The following is a 23,245-nucleotide window of genomic DNA, read 5'->3' on the forward strand; positions in this document are numbered from 1 at the left end:
TTTTATGCCAGAAACAGTAAGAAGGGACCTAGGAAAAATTCAGTCCAATGTGTACATGAAAAATAATCCCCTGGCCAGCACACCCAAGAAATGATCCTGTCTCTGCTTGAAGACCTCCAGTGATCAGAGACTTACCCACCCCTTCACACAGCCCAATCCCCCAATTTGGGATAGCTCTCATTGTTCAGAATCTTCTAAGTCCCCCCAAACATGACTTTTCCCAAGTGCCTCTAGGTAACATCCACACTCTGCTCCACATTCTACCCTCTGGGGCCGAGCAGAAGAAAGTCAATCCTTCTTCCATATGCTAGCCATCAGATACTTGGGTTGTGCCAGGTCTCTCCTAAACTCACTGGCAGGCAGAGTGGCCAAAGTGCCACTGCTTCATCTGCCCTCGGGGTCTCAGGGACCCTCAGGGGTTAAAGGGTGACCTACAAATACTGTGGAACAGAACTTCAAACCTAGTAAGCCCCTAATTAATCAATCCTTTATTCATTCATTCTTTATAGCTCAAGGGTTCCCACTGGTGAGCATTTTCACGATTACCAGTTGATACCAATTAACCAGCTAGACTTCAGTGAGCTTTTAGAGAATGATATCAACTAAAGTGATACAGCCAGAACAGTTAGTTTAAGAAGTTCCCCCCCTCAAAGTCAATAACAAATACATACAGAATTTCAGGTTAAATTGAGGGGGGTGCCCAGTCTCATGCTATGTTCTGCAGGAGACACAAATATTCTCCCATTTGAGCTTCTCGATCACTTTTCAAAGTAGAGGTTATCATCTCCTTTCTCCAGAGAAAGAAACTGAGGCAGAAAATGATTTAATCAAAGACTCCCCAGCAAGTTCCTGCTACAGCTGGGTGTAGAAGCCAGCTCTCCTGGCTCCCAGTTCACTATATCTGTCCTTAGATCCTCACTAACTACATGATGAGATAGGCCTCTCTGCCTTGTGGGCAGCTGTGCCTAATGGGGGCTTCTTTATTTCTTCCTCAGTTTCCTCCACTGTAAAGTGAGGATTATAATAGCACCTACCTCCCAATAGCACCTTGTTGTGTGGATCGAATGAGCTAGCATTTGTAAAGTACATAGCATAGTGCTTGGTACATAATAGGTGATTAATAAATGCTTATTCTCTCCCCTCCCTCAACTCCTGCAATTCATTGGGAAGAAAATGGATTTTAACTCATCGGAATCCTGCTTTTTGCCTGGTACTCAATGAAGGCCAGTTTCACATGGGGCTCCCAGTGGATGACATCATGGGCCACCCAGAGGATGCTCAAAGACCCCACTTTAATTGTTAGTCTTTTAAAAGGCAATGGTACTTCCCTACATCTTGACCCTAGCCTCAGAGAACCCATGATGTTCTAAGCGGAAAACACCTCAGAATACAGGGCATAGGATGCTCACACTGGGGGAGGTATTACGGAGAGATGTCACAACAGAGAATGTGAAAATGCAGAATGTTAGAGCTGGAATGTGCCTTAGATCACAGAATATTAGAATACAGAACACTGTATGTTAGAACTGAAAGGAATCTTAAAATGTTGAATGTTAGAACATAAAATTTCAGAATGATAGAGACAGATAGTAGATGTTAATAAAAATAGTAATGATAGCCAGCATTTATATAGCTTTTTAAGGTTTGCAAAGCACTTTACATATATTATCTCATTTGGTGATGTTCATGTACCACATTACAATAAAAATAGAAGTGACCCATCACATAACATCAAAAGATACGGGTATTTCCATATAGAAACTACAATGATGTCTTTCAATTACGCCTACATAAAGAACCCTCTCCTAGATCCCCTAAAAGGGACTTTAGAGAACAGAATGCTAGAATATAGAACATAGAATGATAGAGCAGGAAGAGGCCTTAGAACACAGACTGCTAGAACATAGAATGTTAGAGATAAAAAGCAGCTTAGACACAGGCTATTGGAACACATGACCTAGAATGTTAGGGCTGGAAGAGACCTTAGAACAAGACTGCTAGAACACAGAAAATAGAATGTTAGAGATAAAAATCAGCTTAAACACAGGCTATTAGAACACACAACCTAGAATGTTAGAGCTGGAAGAGACCTTAGAATGCAGACTGTTTGAGCTACAAAAAAAACTTGGAGCATAAAATGTTACAGAAAAAAAATGTCCAATCTAAAGTGGGCCTTAGAACCCAGACTATTAGAACATACAGACTGTTAGAATATTAGAATACAGACTGTTAAAGCTAAAAGGAGCCTTAGAAAACAGAATGCTAGAACACAAAATGGTAGAGCTAGAATAGAACTTAGAACATATACTGTTAGAACACAGAATATAAACTATTAGATTTGGAAAGAACTTCTTTCCAGGGAGTCCAATAGTCCCTGTAATTAGCCTTCATCAAATCAGCTGTCACTCTTCAGAATGCCTCCAGGAAGACATGTCCAAAACCAGGTCTTAAAAGCAAAATAGATGTAGGAGGTTGGAAAGGGAGGGGGATGGGGATGGTTGGGGGTGGAGTGGGCATCAGGTGACCTAGTTTCTAGCCCCAGCTCAGCCCCTAATACTTTGTGTAGCCTTGGACAAATCATCACACATCTCTGAGCATCAGTTTCCTCTTCTGTAAAGTGGAAATGATAAGCCACTCTCAGAATGCTGAGTATCCTAAGGCTCTGTCCACAGGCAGGGAATTATTATCTATCTGTGCACGGCCAGGCCAACTGTTCAACTCTGAAGGAGCTCCGGGTGGCAGGAATTGATTTTTTTTCACCTGCTAGGGCGAGGTCTGGGCAGGATGACTGCAAATGGATAGGAGAGCAGGCCAAGTTATGCTGTTAATAAGGAATGGGGTGGGGGAGGAGGCTGAGCAAAAACTAATGATCTGAACAGTCCCTCTAATTAACAGCTAGCATGCGGCAAAAGATAACCTTCTGCTGTTGTCTTTTGGGCAAGGAAAAATTTGGTCATTTATATTCCCCAGGAGCTAGGTTGCAAATTAGCCTCCTCCCACCCCCACCCCACTCCCAATCATTTTAATAAGTCCTTTCCTTTGCAAAAGGATGTAGGGCAGGCAGCCCAGGCGTGTGAGCTCACTGAAGTCATTTAGCCCTGACTAATGGGAAGTGTCTCTGCTGAAGCCGAAGGCCTTCCTCTAAAGCCTCATGGGTCAGGCCTGGAGGTGACCCTGGAGCCTGAGGGGCTGAGCCAACCATGAACACCTAAGCTCTGGAGAATCCTGCTTACCCAGCTGTATCAGCTTCAAGCCCAGCCTTGGATGGGAGGTGTCAATTTGGAGGGGCACAGTAACTACAGGCAAAGTAACCCAGATGATTTTGTTAGGGGATCATAGGCTCCTGGACCTAAAGCAAGAAGGTACCCTGGTGGCTGTTGAATCCAACCCCTTCATTTAAAAAAAAAGGAAACTTACGCCCCAGGGAGGTTAAGGTACTTACCCAAGGTCACATAGCTCCAATCATACTATCATACATTTAAATCTGGAAGGACCCCCTCCAGGGGTGGGGTGGTCTCAAGGGCACAGGTTCACCACCCCTGTCTAGGCTATCAAGTCCAAATCCCTCATCTTACAGAGAGGGAAATTGAGGTATAAAGAGGTTAAGTAACTTGCCTTATTAGATAGCTAGCAAGTGTCGGGGGAGTGGGATTTGAACCCAGCTCTCCTCTCTTCAGGAGGAAGAGAAGAAGAGGAAGAGGAAAAAGAAGGGGAAGAGAGAAAATGAAGGGGAAGAAGAAAGGGAAGAGGAAGGGGAAGAAGGAAGAGTGGGGAGAAGGAAGAGGAGAAAGGGAAGAGGAAAAGGAAGGAGAGGAAGAGGGAAGAGAAGGGAAAGGTGAAGGAAGGGAAGAGCAAGAAGAAAGAGAAGTTATTTTATTCATCTGTTCAATAGTCTGAAGAACATTCAATAAAAAAGAATCCTGGTTGGATAGCAACTTGTTCCACATTTGAAGTCTGTTGGGGAAAAAATGAGCAAAATTGAGAAGAATAGCCATGACAGTCACACAAACAATCGTAATAATGTTAATTCTCTCAAGCCTCAAGAGATACTACCAGCTACCATTTACCTTCGCCCGTCACCATCATCAATCTCGGGAACGGGTGACTCTGCTAATGGCAGCAGATGCATTAGACAGTAGAGGCATTTTTTAATTATCTCTCCATAACGAGTGGAACGTGGAGAATTCATCCATGTTTATTATAAGTCAATATCAGGTAAGCATAGTATGGCAGGACCATCTAACGGGGAAAATTTCCCTCTGAAAGTCATTGTCATTGGATGAAACTGTCTCTCCTCAAGCCCCTCGAGTCAAAATCTAAGGTCTAACCCCACTCCGAGCCCCCAAATAGACTGGCAAATCCTAGCAATGGAGAGTCCAGATCTCCCAAAGCACAAGTTACAAGGTCCTTTCCTTCCTCATTGCCCACAATCGAGATGGTCATTTGACTTGTCATCTGAATGCAACTTTCTATTCCTAGGATCCTGGGCTCTAAGATTGAAAGCCGGAAGGAATCTCAGAAGGCCTTAGAATCTAGCCCCCTCCTTTTTGGGATGAGGACACTGAGACCCTCAAGAGGTGAAGAAATTGGTCCAGTCATAGGTCATAGGGGGCAGAGCCAGGATGCTAGCCCGGGCTCTCTGACTTTAAATGCTGGAGGCTTTCTTTTTAAATAATTTAGAATGACAATAAAGATTTGTTTTGTTTTTTAAAGGAAATGATACTAACACACAAAGTAGTTTAAAGTTTATGGAACACACACACATACACACACACACACACACACAGAGAGAGAGAGAGAGAGAGAGAGAGAGAGAGAGAGAATGTCCCAAAAGTCCCATTAAAACTTGAATGGCTTTAAATTGCACTAAGACTTTTGGGACACCTTGGGTGAGTACAAGTGAGCTTCAGAGCAATCCTGTGAGGTAGGTACTTCAGGAAGTACAGGTGAGGAGACTGAAGCTGAAAGAAGTTCAGTGACTTGGGAGAGAACCACACAGCTACGAAGTTTAGGGGGCAAGATTCAAACTCAGGTCTTCCTGACTCCATGTCCAGACAGCCCATTTTCCATGACAACAAGCTGCCTCTTAGCACCTACTTTCCCGCCTCCTAGATTCTTGGATAAAGCACTGGGCTTTGAATCAGGAGACCTAGGTTTGAATCTAAGCCTTGTCACTAGAGGTGGTATGTGACCTTTCATAGCTCCTGTCCTCAAGAAGCTTCCTTTCCATAGGAAGAGATAGAATGTGTATAATCTCTTTCCTTAAATTGTTAACTCAAGTCAAATCAAAGCAACCAGCATCTATTGATCACTTACTCTGTGCTAGCCACTGTAGAAGTCCTGCAGATACAAAAAAAAAGCAAAAATAATCCCTACCCTCAAGGACTTTACATTCTAGTGGCAGAGAGAGCATGGCACCAAGCTCTTTCCTTAGATTACCACATCAAGTCAAGCCAAGCCCACAAGCATTTATAAAATGTTTAATATGTCCCAGGCACTGCAATAGGGGCTGGGGATACAAACACAAGCACAAAGAAAGACGATGCCTGCCCCCAAGGAGCTTACATTCAAAGAAGGGGAAGGCAAGACATAAAAAGCAGAGGGAGGAGTGGATGCCCACCAGGGGACATGGTAGAAAAAGTCTGAGAAAGTCCGGAGTAGAGCCCAGGGAGGAAGGAAATTCCTTAAAATGGAGGCAGGAGGAAGCGACCAATCAGAGGAAGGGGCCCCCGTGGGCAGAGTGAACTTCCAAGGTGAGGAGGCTCCTATGGTGCAGTGGAGAAAGCCCAGAGAGTCAGGAGTGGAATGTAGAGAAGTTTAAAATCAAATCAACTGAGTCCCATGTCTCCAACTGGTGCCTCCTTCATCCTCCTGCCTTGATATCTCCATAGACTATTAAACTCAACATATCCAATGCTGACAAAACCATCTTCTCTCCAATCTATTCCTCTTCCTGAATTTCCTGTTTCTGTTAATAGTACCATCATCCTTCAAGGAACCCAGGCTTTTGAAGCCTTCCATTTTGTTATCCCTAAATCTTATCAATTGCCAGGTTCTGTTGATTCTTTTTTAAAATTTATTTATTTAATACTTTTGGTTTTCAATATTGATTTCCACAAGATTTTGAGTTACAAATTTTCTCCCCATTTCTACCCTACCCCTACCCCAAGATGGCATGTATTCTGATTGCCCCTTTCCCCAGTCTGCCCTCCCTTCTGTCACCCTACTCCCCACCCCCTTATCCCCTTTCCCCTTACTTTCTTGTAGGGCAAGATAGATTCCTATACCCCATTGCCTGTATATCTTATTTCCCTGTTGCATGTAAAAACAACTTTTTTTTGAACATTTGTTTTTAGAACTTTGAGTTCCAAATTCTCTCCTTTCTTCCCTCCCCACCCACCCTCCTTCAGAAAGCAAGCAATTCAATGCAGGCCACACATGTATCGTTATGCAAGACACTTCCATAGTAGTCATGTCGTGAAAGACTAACTATATTTCCCTCCATCCTATCCTGTCCCCCTTTATTCACTTTTCTCCCTTGACCCTGTCACCCTGTCCCTTTTCAAAATTGTTTGCTTTTGATTACCTCCTCTCTCAATCTGCCCTCCCTTCTACCATACCTCCCTTTCCCTCTACTTTCCTGTAGGGTAAGATACCCAATTGAGTGCATATGTTATTCCCTCCTTAAGTCAAATCTGATGAGGGCAAGATTCATTCATTCTCTTTCACCTACTCCCTCTTCCCTTCCATTACAACAGCTTTTTCTTGCCACTTTTATGTGAGATAATTTTGCCCCATTCTATCTCTCCTTTTCTCCTCCCAATATATTCCTCTCTCATCCCTTAATTTTATTTTTTAGATATCATTCTTTCATATTTAACTCACCCTGTGACCTCTGTCTCTCTCTCTCTCTCTCTCTCTCTCTACATATATATATATATATACACATATATATATATGTATGTATGTTTGTATGTATGTATGTATGTATGTATATTCCCTTCAACTACCCTAATACTGAGAAAGGTCTCATGAGTTACAAATATCATCTTTCCATATAGGAATGTAAACAAAACAGTTTAACTTTAGTAAGTCCCTCATGATTTCTCTTTCCTGTTTACTTTTTCATGCTTCTCTTGATTCTTGTATTTGAAAGTCAAATTTTCTATTCAGCTGTGGTCTTTTCATTGAGAAAGGTTGAAATTCCTCTATTTCATGGAAAATCCATATTTTGCCCTAGAGTATTATACTCAATTTTGCTGAGTAGGTGATTCTTGATTTTAATCCTAGCTCCTTTGACCTCTGGAATATCATATTCCAACCCCTTCAATCCCTTAATGTAGAAGCTGCTAGATCTTGTGTTATCCTGATTGTGTTTCCACAATACTCAAATTGTTTCTTTCTGACTGCTTGCAATATTTTCTCCTTGACCTGGAAACTCTGGAATTTGGTGACAATATTCCTAGGAGTTTTCTTCTGGGGATCTTTTTCAAGAGGCAATTAGTGGATTCTTTCAATCTCTACTTTACTCTCTGGCTCTAGAATATAAGGGCAGTTTTCCTTGATAATTTCTTGAAAGATGATGTCTAGGCTCTTTTTTTGATCATGGCTTTCATGTACTCCAATAATTTTTAAGTGATCTCTCCTGGATCTATTCTCCAGGCCAATAGTTTTTCCAATGAGATATTCACATTGGCTTCCATTTTTTCATTCTTTTGGTTCTGTTTTATAACTTCTTGATTTCTCATAACATTGCTAGCTTCCACTTGCTCCATTCTATTTTTTAAGGCATTATTTTCTTCAGTGGTCTTTTGGACCTCTTTTTCCATTTGGCTAATTTTGCCCTTTAAGGCATTCTTCTCCTCATTGGTTTTTTGGAGCTCTTTTGCCATTTGGGTTATTCTGTTTTTTAAGGTGTGATTTTTCTTCAGTATTGTTTTGGGTCTCCTTTAGCAAGCTGTTGACTTGTTTTTCATGATTTTCTTGCATCACTCTCATTTCTCAATTTTTCCTCTACTTCTCTTACTTGCTTTTTCAAATCCTTTTTGAGCTCTTCTATGGCCTAAGACCAATTCATATTTTTTTCTTGGAGGTTTTTGATGTAGGCTCTTTGACTTTGTTGACTTCTTCTGGCTGTATGTTTTGCTATTCTTTGTCACCAAAGAAAGATTCTATAGTCTGAGTCCTTTTATTCTGCTTGCTCATTTTCCCAGCCACCTACTTGACTTTTGAGCTTTTTGTCAGGGTATGACTGCTTTCAGAATGTAGAGTGCTAGCCACAGATATGTGGATTCCGTGAGGACCAACCCTGACATACTGCGCTTTTCTCAGCAACCTAAAGGGCAAGGACAACTCCAGGGGACTCACGATGGAGAATGCTATCTTCATTCAGAGAAAGAACTGCGAAGTTTGAATACAGACTGAGGCACACTACATGCTCGCCTTTTCTGCTTCTCTTTTGTTTTTGTTTTTGGGTTTTTTTTTTTGTTCTGTTTCTTCTTTCTCATGATTCATTCCATTGGTCAAAATTCTTCTCCACGACCTGACTAGAGCATAAATTAATTCAATGCGAAGTTATACATGACAGTTATATGGGACTTCATGCCATCTTGGGGAGGGAGGGGGGAGGGAGGGGAGAAAAACTGGAACTCAAAACTATGTAGAACCGTGTGTGGTAAACTAAAAATAAATAAAGAAATTTATTTTAAAAAAAAAAAAGAATGTAGAGTGCTTTGTCCCAAGCTTCAGGGGTTTTGCGCTGCCATTTTCAGAGCTACTTCTATTCTGAGGTGGTATGATGCTCCTCTCCTGGCCTGTGCTCTGGTCTGTGAGTGCAGGCACTCATTTCTGCCATGTAACCACCAGAAGGACTACCTCTCCACAGCCACCACAAACCTCTGCCACACCAATGCTCCTCCCTCCCCCAAGAACCGCCAACCAGGACTGTGACTCAAATCCAAGTAGCGCAAAGCAAGAGAACCTTGCCTCAGCACCAGCAAAGCAATCTCTGCACTCCCACTCCGATCAGCTGCTTGATTCCTCTCACTGTGTGGGCCAGAAGCAGCTGCTGCTACTGCTGCTGTTGCTGCTGCTGCCACCACCTCCTCCACTGCTACAACCACCTCTGCCACCCTGGGGCTGCAGCTGGACCTCGAACTTCCCTTACCCAGATCCAGAAGTTTCCCACTGACCTGCTCCATTGTCTTTGGTGTTTGTGGTTGAGAAGTCTGGTAACTGCCACAGCTAAATGATTCAGGGCCCTGAGGCTTGCTCCACCCGGTCTACTCTGAACCTCATCTGTCCTGGCTCAGCCCACGCTGGGCTGAACTCCACTCCCGGTATGGTGCAATAGACCCTGCCCAGCAACCATCCAGGCCATCTTGGGCTGGAGACTTGTTTCCCTCTGTTATTTCATGGGTTCTGTAGCTCTAGAATTTGTTTAGTCATTTTTACAGGTGTTTGGAGGGATTTGGGGGAAAGCTTAAGCGAGTCCCTGTTTTCAAGCCGCCATCTTGGCTCCACCCCCACGCAAGTTCTGTTGATTCTATCTAAATATCTCTCACTTTTACACCTTTCTCCTCATTCCCAAACCCATCACCCTCATTCAAACCCACATCACCTCTCCCTTGAGAAACAGTGTGGTGCAGTGGATTAGAGCACAGGCTCCACGCTCAGATCCCATCTCAGACACTTACTAGCTGTTTAGCTCTTGGCACGTCACTGTTTCTTCCTCTAGAAGATGTGGGTGGAGAGAGGTGTTAGATTCACTGACCTGTGAAGTCCTTTCAACTTCTAAATCTTGGATGGCGGGGTGGAGCCAAGATGGCGACTGGTAAGCAGGGACTAGCATGAGCTCCGTACAGAGTCCCTCCAAAAACCTATAAAAAATGGCTCTGAACCAATTCTAGAACGGCAGAACCCACAAAACAGCAGAGGGAAGCAGGGCTCCAGCCCAGGACAGCCTGAATGGTCTCTGGGGGAGATCTACCCCACACAGAGCTGGAAGCTGGGAGCTGGGAACGGAGTGGAGCAGAGCCCAGCCTGAGCAGTGTGGACCAAAGAGACCAGGAGCTGGGCGGAGGGGGCCCTAGCACCCTGAATCAGTGAGCTGCAGCAGTTACCAGGCTTCTCAACCCACAAACACCAAAGACTGCGGAGAAGGTTAGTGGGAAAAGCTGCGGGAGTAGAAGGAGTTCGAGGATCCGCTTCCAGCCCCGGGGGCAGTGGAGGTGGGGCAGCTACAGCTGTTGTTGCTTCCGGCCCCAGGCCCACCTGGTGGGAGGAATTAAGTGGTGGATCAGAGCAGGAGTGCACAGCCTGCTGAAGATCTAAGCCCAGTCCGGGTTGGGGGTTCTTGGGGAAGGAGCAGTGCTGGTGTGGCAGAGCCGGCACCTCCCCCCCAAACGTGGAACATAGAACTCTCTAGTCTACAAGCAGTCATACCCCACTGAAAAACTCAAGGGTCAAGTTGGTTGGCTGGGAATATGGCCAGGCAGCGAAAACACACCCAGATTCAGTCTCAGACTTTGGATTCTTTCTTTGCTGACAAAGAAGACCAAAACATAGAGCCTAAAGAAGTCAACAAAGTGCGAGAGCCTACACCAAAAGCCTCCAAGAAAAACATGAACTGGTCCCAGGCCATGGAAGAGCTCAAAAAGTATTTGGAAAAGCAAGTTAGAGAAGTAGAGGAAAAATTGAGAAGAGAAATGAGAAGGATGCAAGAAAACCATGAAAAACAAGTCAATGACTTGCTAAAGGAGACCCAAAAAAATACTGAAAAATACACTGAAGAAAACAACACCTTAAAAAACAGACTAACTCAAATGGCAAAAGAGCTCCAAAAAGCCAATGAGGAGAAGAATGCCTTGAAAGGCAGAATTAGCCAAATGGAAAAGGAGGTCCAAAAGACCACTGAAGAAAATACTACTTTAAAAATTAGATTGGAGCAAGTGGAAGCCAGTGACTTTATGAGAAATCAAGATATTATAAAACAGAACCAAAGGAATAAAAAAATGAAAGACAATGTCAAATATCTCATTGGAAAAACCACTGACCTGGAAAATAGATCCAGGAGAGATAATTTAAAAATTATTGGACTACCTGAAAGCCATGATCAAAAAAAGAGCCTAGATATCATCTTTCAAGAAATTATCAAGGAGAACTGCCCTGATATTCTAGAGCCACAGGGCAAAAAAGAAATTGAGAGAATCCATCTATCGCCTCCTCAAATAGATCCCAAAAAGAAATCTCCCAGGAATATTGTCGCCAAATTCCAGAACTCCCAGATCAAGGAGAAAATACTGCAAGCAGCCAGAAAGAAACAATTTGAGTATTGTGGAAACCCAATCAGAATAACCCAGCAGCCTCTACATTAAGAGATCGAAGGGCTTGGAATACGATATTCCGGAGGTCAATGGAGCTAGGATTAAAACCTAGAATCACCTACCCAGCAAAACTGAGTATCATGCTCCAAGGCAAAATATGGATTTTCAATAAAATAGAGGACTTTCAAGCTTTCTCAGTGAAAAGATCAGAACTGAATAGAAAATTTGACTTTCAAACACAAGAATCAAGAGAAGCATGAAAAGGTAATCAAGAAAAAGAACAAGAAAAAGAAATTGCAAGGGACTTACTAAAGGTGAACTGTTTTGTTGACATTCCTACATGGAAAGATGATGTGTATGATACATGAGACATCAGTATTAGGGTAGTTGAAGGGAATATGCATACATATATGTTTATGTATATATATATGGGTGAATGTGTATGTATGTATATATCTATGTGTATACATATATGTATATATAGAGAGAAAGAGAGGGAGAGAGGGAGGGAGAGAGAGAGAGAGGGAGGGAGAGAGAGAGAGAGAGAGAGAGAGAGAGAGAGAGAGAGAGAGAGAGAGAGAGATAGTGTGGACACAGGGTGAGTTGAAGATGAAGGGAAGATATCTAAAAGAAATAAAATCAAATTAAGGGATGAGAGAGGAACATACTGAGAGAGGGAGATAAGGAGAGATAGAATGGGGTGGATTATCTCGCATAAAGGTGGCAAGAGGAAGCAGTTCTGTGGGAGGAGGGGAGAGGGCGGGGGAGGAGGGAATGAGTGAACCTTGCTCTCATCAGATTTGGCCTAAGGAGGGAATACCATACATACCCAACTGGGAATCTTACCCCACAGGAAAGAAGAGGGAAGAAGATAAAAAAGGGGGGGGATGATGGAGGGGAGGGCTGATGGGGGTGGAGGTAGTCAAAAACAAATACTTTCGAAAGGGGACAGGGTCAAGGGAGAAAATTCAATAAAGGGGGATGGGTTGGGAAGGAGCAAAATATAGTTAGTCTTTCACAACAGTATTATGGAAGGATTATACATAATGATACACATGTGGCCTATGTTGAATTGCTTGACTTCTTAGGGAGGGGGGGTGGGAAGGGAAGAGGGGAGAGAATTTGAAACTCAAAGTTTTAAAAACAGATGTTCAAAAACAAAAAAAAAGTTTTTGCATGCAACTAGAAAATAAGATACACAGGCAATGGGGTGTAGAAATTTATCTTGCCCTATAAGAAAGGAAGGGAAAAGGGGATGGGAGGGGAGTGGAGTGACAGAGGGGAGGGCTGACTGGGGAACAGGGCAACCAGAATGTACGCCATCTTGGAGTGGGGGGGAGGGTAGAAATGAGGAGAAAATTTGTAATTCAAACTCTTGTGAAAATCAATGCTGAAAACTAAATATGTTAAATAAATAAATTAATAAAAAAAAAAGAAAAGAAATATTGGATGGCCAAACTTTAGTAATAGCCACTTCACTGGATCCCTTGCCTTTGGTCTCTTCCCCCTCCAATCCACCGCTGTGGTTCAATCACTCAGTCACGTCCAACTCTTCCTGACCCTTGGGGGTCCATGGGGATTTCTTGGCAAAGATACAGGTGTAGTTTTCCATTTCCTTCTCCAGTGGATTAAGGTATGGGTGTTTAGGGAAGAGTGTATCTCTGGTACGAGGGCTACTCATTCACTTTTGGTAGCCTCCTTCACTCAACTCTCACCTCTGGCTCCAGGAAGCTGTTGCATGTGCCGCAGCCACACCTCAGTAAACTGTTTCGGCAGATGGGATAAACCAGGTTGAGGGTAACTGAAGGGTGTCAAACCCATTGGTGAGTTAAGGAGGCATCTACCCCAAGCATGGGACAATAACCAACCAACCACCAAGGAAAGCAGAGATTAAGTGACTTGTCTAGGGCCCGGAGTCAGGAAGACTGAGTTCAAATCTTATCTCAGACACTTACTAGCTGTGTGACCCTGATCAAGTCACTTAACCCCATTTGCCTCAGTTTCCTCATCTGTAAAATAAGCTGGAGAAAGGAAACCTCTCCAGTATCTTTGCCAAGAAAACCCCAAATGGGGTTAGGAAGAGTTGGACACAACTGAAAACAACTCAACAGCAACAATTTGCTTCCTGACTCTAGGCCCAGCATTCTATCTATCTTTTGAGCCACCTAACTGCCCAGGAGAACCTATTACCCAGCTCTGATCTCATCCCTCTGCTTTTCAAAAATCTTCTAATGCCCACTGAGTCAGGCCAAAACTCTTCACAAGCTGGCTTCAATTGATCTTTCTCTCCTTCTCTCCCACTTTATATTTCGCCCAAATTAGATCAGTTACTACGTCCATGCCTCTATTTGTGCTGGCCAATACTCACTTTCTCCTTGTTGACATTCTATCATCCTTAAAGGCTCAGATCAAATGCCTTGTACTCTATGAAGCATTCCCTAAAATCACCTACCTCAAAGGACCCTCTCCCTTTAAACTTTGCTCATAGCTCTCTTATAGACTAATAACATTTTAGTTTAAATTAACAGTTATTTTGTATGCAACACATATTGCCTACTAGATTAGATTGTGTACTTCTTAAGAGAGACTATAAAAGGGAGTTGGAGGTATTGGATCTCCATCAGGAAATTAAGCAAGAATTATCAAGACTTTCTTACACTAAGTTAGAAATAGGCTTAGAGCAGAGACCTTGGTACCAGTGAAAAGGAATTTGCAATTCAAAGACATAGTAAAGAACTTGGGCTCTCTAATTGAGCAGTTCTGTATTCTAAAGGACTTTGACCCCCGGGAACAAAAACCTTCCTTCTAGAGAGAAAAGACCAACTACAGCTACAGGTTGTGGGAACTGCCAGATCTCCCTCTCACTATGGGGAGAAAAGTCACTGAAGTTTTTCCTTAGTCTGATACTTGGCACATGAAGAATCGCCCTCCCTAAAATAGCTGAGGTTTAAACTCAACACACTAAAAGAGAGAAAAGAGACAGCCCCTCAGCTGAGTTTTCCCACTGAATCCAGAAACTGGCAGCAGAGAGACACTCTATGACCTCATAGCCAGGTGAGCAATACTTCATAGTAGTCATGTGCTCATTGAAACACTGGTTAGCAGTAGGCAAGAGACCAACAAATGGTACGTCCTTCCCAGTAGAGACTTCATTCAAAACTGGTGGGGAGCAAATGAGCAAGGTAGAAAACAGTGCCATAATATAACCAGAAAATGTCAGTGCCCTACAGCGATGGAAGGATGAATTGTTCTTCTACTCATATGCTGGAGCCATTCATGTCCCCTACACTTATTTCCTGAATCACATCATTGCATCAAAACAACTCTCAGGATCTGATCTTTTCTACGTATATCCTTATCTACATATATCCTTCACAAGCTGCTGCCATGGACCAAAACTTCTCAGTATGGGACTACGTGGTGTTCCTGGCCATGCTGCTTGTCTCAGCTACTGTTGGCATGTACTATGCATGGAAAGAAAAGGGCAAGCAGACAGATGCTGAGTTCCTCCTGGCTGGGCGCCAGATGTCGGGGATACCGGTGTCACTGTCGCTCACAGCCAGCTTTATGTCGGCCGTCACCGTGCTGGGCACGCCGGCTGAGGTGTACCGCTTTGGTGCCATGTTCAGTCTCTTCTTCATCTCCTACACCCTGGTGATCGTTCTCACCTCAGAGATCTACATGCCCGTTTTCTACCGGCTCAGGATCAGCAGCACCTATGAGTACTTAGAACTTCGATTTAATAAGCAGATTCGCTTTCTCGGAACGATGTTCTTTATCACTCAGACAATACTCTACACAGGTATTGTTATCTATGCCCCCGCTCTTGCTTTGAATCAAGTCACGGGATTTGAACTCTGGGGTGCAGTAGTTGCCACAGGCCTCGTCTGTACTTTCTACTGCACATTGGGAGGTCTCAAAGCTGTCGTCTGGACAGATGTTATTCAAGCTGTTGTTATGGTGGCAGGATTTTGTTCCATTATTTTCCAGGCTTTAAAAATTCAAGGTGGCCTGAAAACTATCCTAAAACATGCTCAGGAAGGAGGAAGATTAAAAATGTGGGACTTTAACCCTAATCCTTTGCAGAGACACACTTTCTGGACAATCACGATAGGTGGCACCTTCACATGGATCAGCATTTATGGTGTCAACCAGTCCCAAGTGCAGAGATACCTGGCCTGTAAAAACAAGTTCCATGCAAAACTAGCCCTTTATTTAAATCTTGTGGGACTCTGGATTATTCTTATCTGTGCAGTTTTGAGTGGTTTGTCATTGTACTCAGTGTATCGTCACTGTGATCCTTGGACATCACAAAAGGTCAAAGCTCCAGATCAACTCATGCCCTACCTAGCGATGCATATTTTACACGACTATCCTGGACTCCCAGGACTGTTTGTGTCATGTGCTTATAGTGGAACATTGAGTACGGTGTCCACCAGTATCACTGCTTTAGCCACTGTAGCCGTAGAAGATCTCATCAAACCACAATTGGATTCACCTTCACCAAAGACTCTTTCTTTACTTTCTCAAGGAACAAGTGTGTTCTTTGGTATCCTGTGCATCGGGATGGCTGCCTTGGCATCATTGATGGGTGGTCTGTTACAGGCGGCACTCAGCATATTCGGCATGGTTGGAGGGCCTCTTTTAGGCTTGTTTTCTCTGGGAATTTTAAATCCTTATGCCAACTCGAAGGGTTCATTTGTCGGTCTTATGTTTGGATTCTGCTTTTCAATATGGATTGGAGTTGGGACTTACATTTACCCTCCACCTCCTTCGAGAACATTACCATTACCTCTTTCCACTGCAAATTGTACCCAAAGTAGAAGCATGCCTCTGAATTTGACTAGCTTAGCAGGTTACTCAGTCTTAATACCATGGAAAAGTACTGCAGAAAGAAGTTTTTTAATGAATACTGTATATTCCCTTTCTTACCTCTACCTAAGCTGTCTGGGGACGATGGTAACCGTGATTATGGGAACGATTGTCAGCCTTCTAACAGGTGGCAAAAATCAGATTGTAAACTCCAACTACCTCCTGAAGAAAAGTGATCTGACACTGGGTAAACTTTTTTCAAGGAACCGAGCAGCTGCAGCATCACCCAGTTAGGACGTTGGATGAAACTGATAAATCACCTTGAAAAGCTTAAAATAAAGAGATAAGATGAAACATTTGAATTTTTAAATGGGGCAGCTCAGAATGGGTGACCATCCTATAGTTTCATGTTTTGTATTTTATTTATTTATATTTTTATATTTCCAAAGATAACTAAGATAAGGTCAGCAAGGTGGCCCAGTGGATAGAGCGCCGGCCCTGGAGTCAGAAAAACCTGAGTTCAGATCTGACCTCAGACATTTACTAGCTGGGTGATCCTGGGTAAGTCACTTCATTCACCCTGTTTGCCTCAGTTCCCTCATCTGTAACAAATGAGCTGGAGAAGGAAATGGCAAACCACTCCAGTATCTTTGCCAAGGAAACCCCAAATGGGGTCACAAAGAGCCAGACAGGACTGAAAACAACTCAGCAACAACAACAAGCAAGCATAAGAAGAAGATTTTAGTAATCTTATTGTATTCTTCCCTGATCAGACCACATTTGGAATGCTGAATTTAGTTACAATGTACTGCCATCATATTTTAAGGCAGATAACAATATCTAGCATTTACATGACACTTGAAGGTTTGCAAATTGCTTTTGAATACATTAATTCATTTGATCCTCACCACTCTTGAGGGAGGTGCTGCTAATATCCCCATTGATGAGGAAACTGAGGCACAGAATCATTAAGTGACTTGTCCACACAGCCTGTCTGAGGCAGGATTCCAACTCTTCTTGACTGAATGCCCTCTGCTCTAGCCACCTAGCATTGGTAAAATGGAATCCATCCAGAGGAGTGAGACAAGGATGGTGAGACTATATAAAGATCCACTGAAAAAAAACAGGGGTGGAGAAGAGAAGCCTGGGGGAAGGGGGGAGAAGGAAGAGAATATGCTTTCATATGATGCCTACTATGTGCCAAGCACTAGGCTAAGTGCCTTACAAATATTATTATCTCATTTGATCCTTACAAAAACCCTGGAAGATAGGAGCTATTATTTTTTTTGGAGGGGGGAAGTCAGGGCAATTGGGGTTAAGTGGCTTGCCCAAGGTCACACAGCTAGTAAGTGTGTCAAGTTGTCTGAGGCCGGATTTGAACTCAGGTCCTCCTGACTACAGGGCCTGTGCTCTACTCACTGCATCACCTAGCTGCCCCCTGGTAGGAGTTATTATCCCCATTTTACAGTTGAGAAAAAAGAGGCAAATGGAAGTCCAGGGTATGTCTGAAGCTAGATATGAACTTAGGTCTTCATGATCTCCAGGACCAGAGCTCTATCCACCATGCCTCTTGGCTGCCTCTATAACTGATGGGGTTGGAGGGAGAGGAGACACTATCATGCTTTAAAAATTTCCGGGTAGAAGGGATTAGACTTGTCTCCTTGGCCCCAAAATTAGAAGCAAGGGTAGACAAATTTAGCCTTGATCTAAGGAAAACTTTTCTGCTAATGAGAGTTAACCAAAAGTGAAATGGACTGGCTTGGGAGGAAGTGGGTGCCCCAGCAGTGGAGACCAGATGACCCCTATTGGGTAGGATATAGAGACAATTCTTTGATGGGTTGGAAGAGTTAGCCTCAGAGATCCTTTCCAACTCAGAGATTCAGGGATTTTACAGATGAGGAAATGAAAGCCAAGAAAAGCAACAACCTCCTTTAGGTCTTATGGCCTTCTGCCCTTCAGTCTGGTGGATAGAGATCTGCTCCTAGGCCACACTGCCCCCAGGCAGCTGGATGTAGATATATCTGCTACTCTGGGTCATAATGGGCCAGGTCAGGAAGCCCTGGGAAGAGATAAATAGAAAAGCAAAGCTTGGTATGCTTAGGAGCCAGACCCAGGAGTACAGACAGGAGATCAGAGCAGCCTGCCATACTAAGTGGGGAAAGGCCAGGCCCTTACCTTCTCCATCAATGAATAATCCAGCAAGGACAGATAGGGGAGAACAGTCTCCTTCTTAGAGGTTTCACTCAAAAACTTGGGAGCCAGAGAAACTGTCTGATGGTAATGACTAAACAAACCTGTCTCTAAGATGGATGCGACTGGGTATTTTTCTTCATTTCCAATGAGGACAGGACAAAAGAAAAATGGGCTTACAATCCAATCCAACAGGAATTCATTAAACACCTATCATGTGCCAGGAACTATGTTAGGCACTTGGATCCAAAGATAAATACAAAATAGGCACTGCCCACAAAAAGTTAACATGTGGTGGGGGATGGACACAACTGTGCTAAGGACTTTACAAATAATATCTTATTTTCAATCGATAATCAATCAATAGACATTTATTAAGAACCTACTACGTGCCATGCTCTGTGCCAAGAGGTTAAGAATTATTATCCTATTTTCAATCAATAATCAGACATTCATTAAGAGCCTACTATGTGCCAGGCACTGTGCTAAGAGCTTAAGAAACATTATCCTATTTTCAATCAATAATCAGACATTCATTAAGAGCCTACTATGTGCCAGGCACTGTGCTAAGCATTTTACAAATCTCTCATTTGCTCTCACAACAATCCTGAGAGGTAAGTGCTATTACTGTCTCCATTTTACAGTTGAGGAAACTGAGGAAAAGAGAGGTAAAGTGACTTGGCTAGGATCACACAGCTAGTAAGTGTCTGAGGTTGGATTTGAATTCAGGTCTTCCTGACTCCAGGGCCAGCCCTCTTTCTACCATGTCACCAGCTGCCTCTCAAAGCAAAAATAAGGAGGGAATATATTCTAGGTATGAGATCCAATCTTTGCACAGACACAGGAGATGTATTTTTGAGTTCAAGGAGCAGTAAGTTGGCCAATTTGGCTGGACTATAGAGTGTATGATGGGAAACCATGTGCAGTTATCCTGGAAAGAGAAGGTAGAACCAGATTTTAAGTAAGAAGCTGAAAAATGTGTATTTTATCCTTGAGGCAAAACGGAGTCATTGAAACTTCTAGGGTAGAAGTATGACACAGATTTGTGCAACAGGAAGCAAGTCTATAAAGAATGCGTTGGAGAGGGGAGATGGGAAGTCAAGAGTCTAATTAGGAGGTTTTTCAATAGTCCAAGTGATGGGAGCCTGAACTAGGTTGGGGGCCATGAGTTAAACAATAGGGACAGAGGGCAGAGATGCTGTACAGAGGTGGCAGACATATGACTTGCAGTCAGATGTGGGCCACTACGCTCCCAAATGATTCCTGAACCAGAATAAAAGGCAACTGGAAAATATTTAACAAAATAAACTAAAAAACAGTAAAAGTGTAGATATTACATTTTAAAACTAAGTCAAGATGTCACCCTCAGGGATCCTTTTGTATAGATAAGTGGCAGTTGCCTCCCTCCCCCACCCACCCCGCTCCCGGCTCTTTCTCTTTGGGTTTGACACCACTGTTGTTGAGGTATAATTAACAAGAATTGGCAATTGATTGGATGTGGGGGTGGAGTAATGGAGAGAAAAATGTCGAGAATGACTCAGAGCTATCCCCGAGAAAAGGAAATGGGCTGATATGTACAAGACTATTTCTTGCAGTTGTTTCTGTACTGACAAAGAATTGGAAATGAAGGGGATACTCATCAATAGGGGAATTGTTAAGCAGGTGATGGCATCTGAAGGTGATGGAATATTATTGCACCTTAAGAAATGATGGAAGGGATGGTCTCAGAGAAACCCAGGAAGACTTGTATGAACTGATGCAGATGGAAGGGAGGAGAATGGAGGAAACAGTTTCTATAGTAACATCATTGTCAGGATCAACTTTGAGATGCTTAAGAACTCTAATCAAGGCACGAACCAATCAATTATAATTCTGGAGGGCCAGCTCCTGATAATGAAGTAAAGGTCTGAAGAAGTGGAAAGAGAAATACATTTTCAGAGACAGACAATGTGGGAATTTGTTTTTCTTGACTTTGCATATTTGTCACAAGGGTTTCGTTCCTTTTTTTATTATTATTTGAAAGGGAAGAGGTCTAGGGATGGGGTAACCAAAAAGAGAAAGAAAGAAAAATAAAAGAGGGTTACTGAAGCATTTTTTAAAAAAATAATAGAAAGACCAATAGGATACGGTATTACAGGATGTCCCAAAAATCTTAGTGCAATTTTAAGCTGAGAAAGAACAAAAGAGGCACTGAAATATTGTTTTAAATGATAGAAAGACAGACAGATGAGTAGGACAAGTTATTACAGGATGTCCCTAAAATCTTAGTGTGATTTTAAGCTATTAAAACTTAATCGAATTTATTATATGCTCGAAAGTGAAGGTAAGCTATGTGTAATAAAGTTTCATGTACAATCCTTTTTTTCAGTTCTATTTTGTGTCAAAAAGTACTTATCTTAGTTGGTGTTTATTAAGGTTAGAATTTTAAAAAGATAATTTGGGGAAAGAGAAAGGAGGGATGGGGGGGAGGAGAAAGAAGAGAAGGAGCAGAGGAGAGAGATAGAGGGAGAGAGGTAGAGGGAGACAGAGACAAAAAGAAAGTTAAAGACAAAGACAGAAAGATAAGATAGATGAACGGATAGGTAGCTAGATAAATGGATGGAGATGGATGGGAGATGGGGGAAGGAGGGAAGGAGAGAGAGAGAGAGAGAGAGAGAGAGAGAGAGAGAGAGAGAGAGAGAGAGGAGGGAGGGAGGGGGAGAAAGGAGGGAGAGGGAGACAAAAAAGAGACAAACAGAAAGATAGATAAGAAGACAGGTGGATGAATAGATGGAGTTGGATGGATGGATGGATGGATGGATGAATGGATGGATGATTAATAGATAGAACATTTATGAAGCACTTACTATGTACTGGACACTGTGCTGATTACTAAGGATACAAACAGAAGATAGTTCCTACCCTCAAGAAACTTGCATTCGTTTTTTTAATTTTATTTTTATTCTGACCATCAATCAATTGTTCAATAAGCATTTATTAAGTGCCTACTATGTACTAGAAACTGTGCTCAGTGCTGGAGATACAAAAAGAAGCAAAAGAAAGCCCCTGCCCTCAAGGTGCTTACAGTCTAATCCAACAAACACCAAATAAAATGGCCATTTGCCTGTCCATGGTAGAACAAATAAAGAAAATTGTATGTGAAACTACCTGCCTCTCTGTGACGTACAGCTTACTTTTCTCTTTAGATACAAAGCGAGTCCGCCTGTGGCTTTCTTCTTTCTGGCCCTTCTCCAATTTTCTTCTCTGTACATATTTTTAAAGCAAACATTTCGATGAGCCTCTGCTTTCTGTTCCTTTTTCTCCGTTTTTGATACCCCATCCCTATCCCCATTCTCATGAGGGAAGACATCCCACGAAGGAGAAGATCTGGGAAGCGTCTGGGATCAGGGTGGGGCTGAAGAAAATCCTGCTTGGGTTGAGGAGGTCCCTTCCAAGCCCCAAGATTTAGGCTCTCTGAATGTCTGAGGGGTGGGGGTGGGGCACTTTCCCAAAACCTCCTTCCTCCGGCATCCCTTCCCTCGAGTCCTGGCCTCCTGCCCTTCTGCTGAGTTTGAAAAATCCCGTAGTCCAGATGCATCTCTGCCTGGCAGCCCACTTCCGATGCCCCAGCAAAAACAGAGCAGCAAATGCTAGTGCTCAGAGGCATCTGGTGCAGAGGGCGTTTTAATTTAAATCAATGACGTATTGATCCATCTTCCAGGCTGGCAGGCTGAGGGCACAGTGCGGGTGTTTCTTTCCACTGGACTGGTGCTTCTTGTGGCCTCAGGTCCTACAGTATAAAACTGATGTCAACCATTTCCTCTTGGAACAGGGAGACCTTTCAGGGCCTAAGGGAGGGGGTCACTGGGGGAGGGACAGTTCATTGGGTTCCTTCTCCAGGCTATAATTACCAAGTTCAAAGCTCACACCCAAGTTCTTCCTTCCGACACAGGAACTGAGTCATGGGTTCAACTTTCTCTTCACACAGCCTGCCCACAGCTTCCTCCTCTCCCTCTCTGGAACTACCCTGCTTTTCAAGTCAGTTGTCCCAGTTTGGTGGACTAAGGACTGGCCAGTTCCTTCCTCCAAGGGAGAAACTGGAACATACAGAGAATGAGGGTGGCCTCCTCCCCCAATCCCTCTTTCTTTTTATCCACCCTCTCTATGTCTGAGTAGACCTTCAAAGAAAGGGGTCTGGGGAGCTTGGGGCAATGGCTTCAAATTCTGACTCAGTTACTTAGTACTCATGTGACTTTGGGCTCATTTCCCCATCTGCAAAACAAGAGGGTTGGATAAGATGGCCTCTGAGGTCCTTCCTAACTCCAGCCCAATACTCTGAGTCAGATCTAGAGTCCCTTCATACCCCTCGTCTGTGGTCTCTCTCTCTCTCTCTCTCATTTAGTCACAACTCATTCATTCAACAAAAGCTCGTCACTGAGGCAGTTAAATGCTGCAGTGGATGGAGAGTGGGACTTGGAGTCAGGAAAGACCTGAGTTCAAATCCCACCACGGATACTTACTAAGCCAATAATCCTGGACAAATCATTTAGTCTCAGCCTCAGTCTCCTCGTCTCTACCTCACAGGGTCGTTTGGAGGATCAAAGGAGATTATATAGGTGAAGGATTTTGTGAACCTTAAGTGCTATAGAGATACTAGCTATTATCATTAGGCTTTGTGCTACACTGAGGATACAAAGCGAAAAATGCAATAGTCCCTGGCCTCAGAAGGCTTACAGGTCTATTAAAGGAGACAACCTACACACACATAGACACACTTATACATCTATCTATATGTTGTCTCTAATAGAATGGAAACTCTCTTACATTCTGTTAATGGAAGAAACATGAACATACATATGTACATGGACATACACACAAACATATGTACCTTTATATACACACATACGTGTGCATATGTGTGTGTGTGTATGTTCATCCTT

General features: G+C 43.1%; 1 protein-coding gene across 1 annotated transcript; it reads left to right on the forward strand.

The window, feature by feature from the left end:
* Positions 1–14,469: 14,469 nt before the first annotated feature.
* LOC118834560 (sodium-coupled monocarboxylate transporter 1-like) lies at positions 14,470–16,496 on the forward strand. Its single transcript, XM_036742012.1, has one exon. It carries the CDS (start codon positions 14,712–14,714, stop codon positions 16,428–16,430), a length of 1,719 nt encoding a protein of 572 aa, XP_036597907.1. The 5' UTR covers positions 14,470–14,711; the 3' UTR covers positions 16,431–16,496.
* The last annotated feature ends 6,749 nt before the right edge of the window (positions 16,497–23,245 follow it).

Source organism: Trichosurus vulpecula, chromosome 1 (genome assembly GCF_011100635.1).
Source record: "Trichosurus vulpecula isolate mTriVul1 chromosome 1, mTriVul1.pri, whole genome shotgun sequence".
Classification (NCBI taxonomy): domain Eukaryota; kingdom Metazoa; phylum Chordata; class Mammalia; order Diprotodontia; family Phalangeridae; genus Trichosurus; species Trichosurus vulpecula.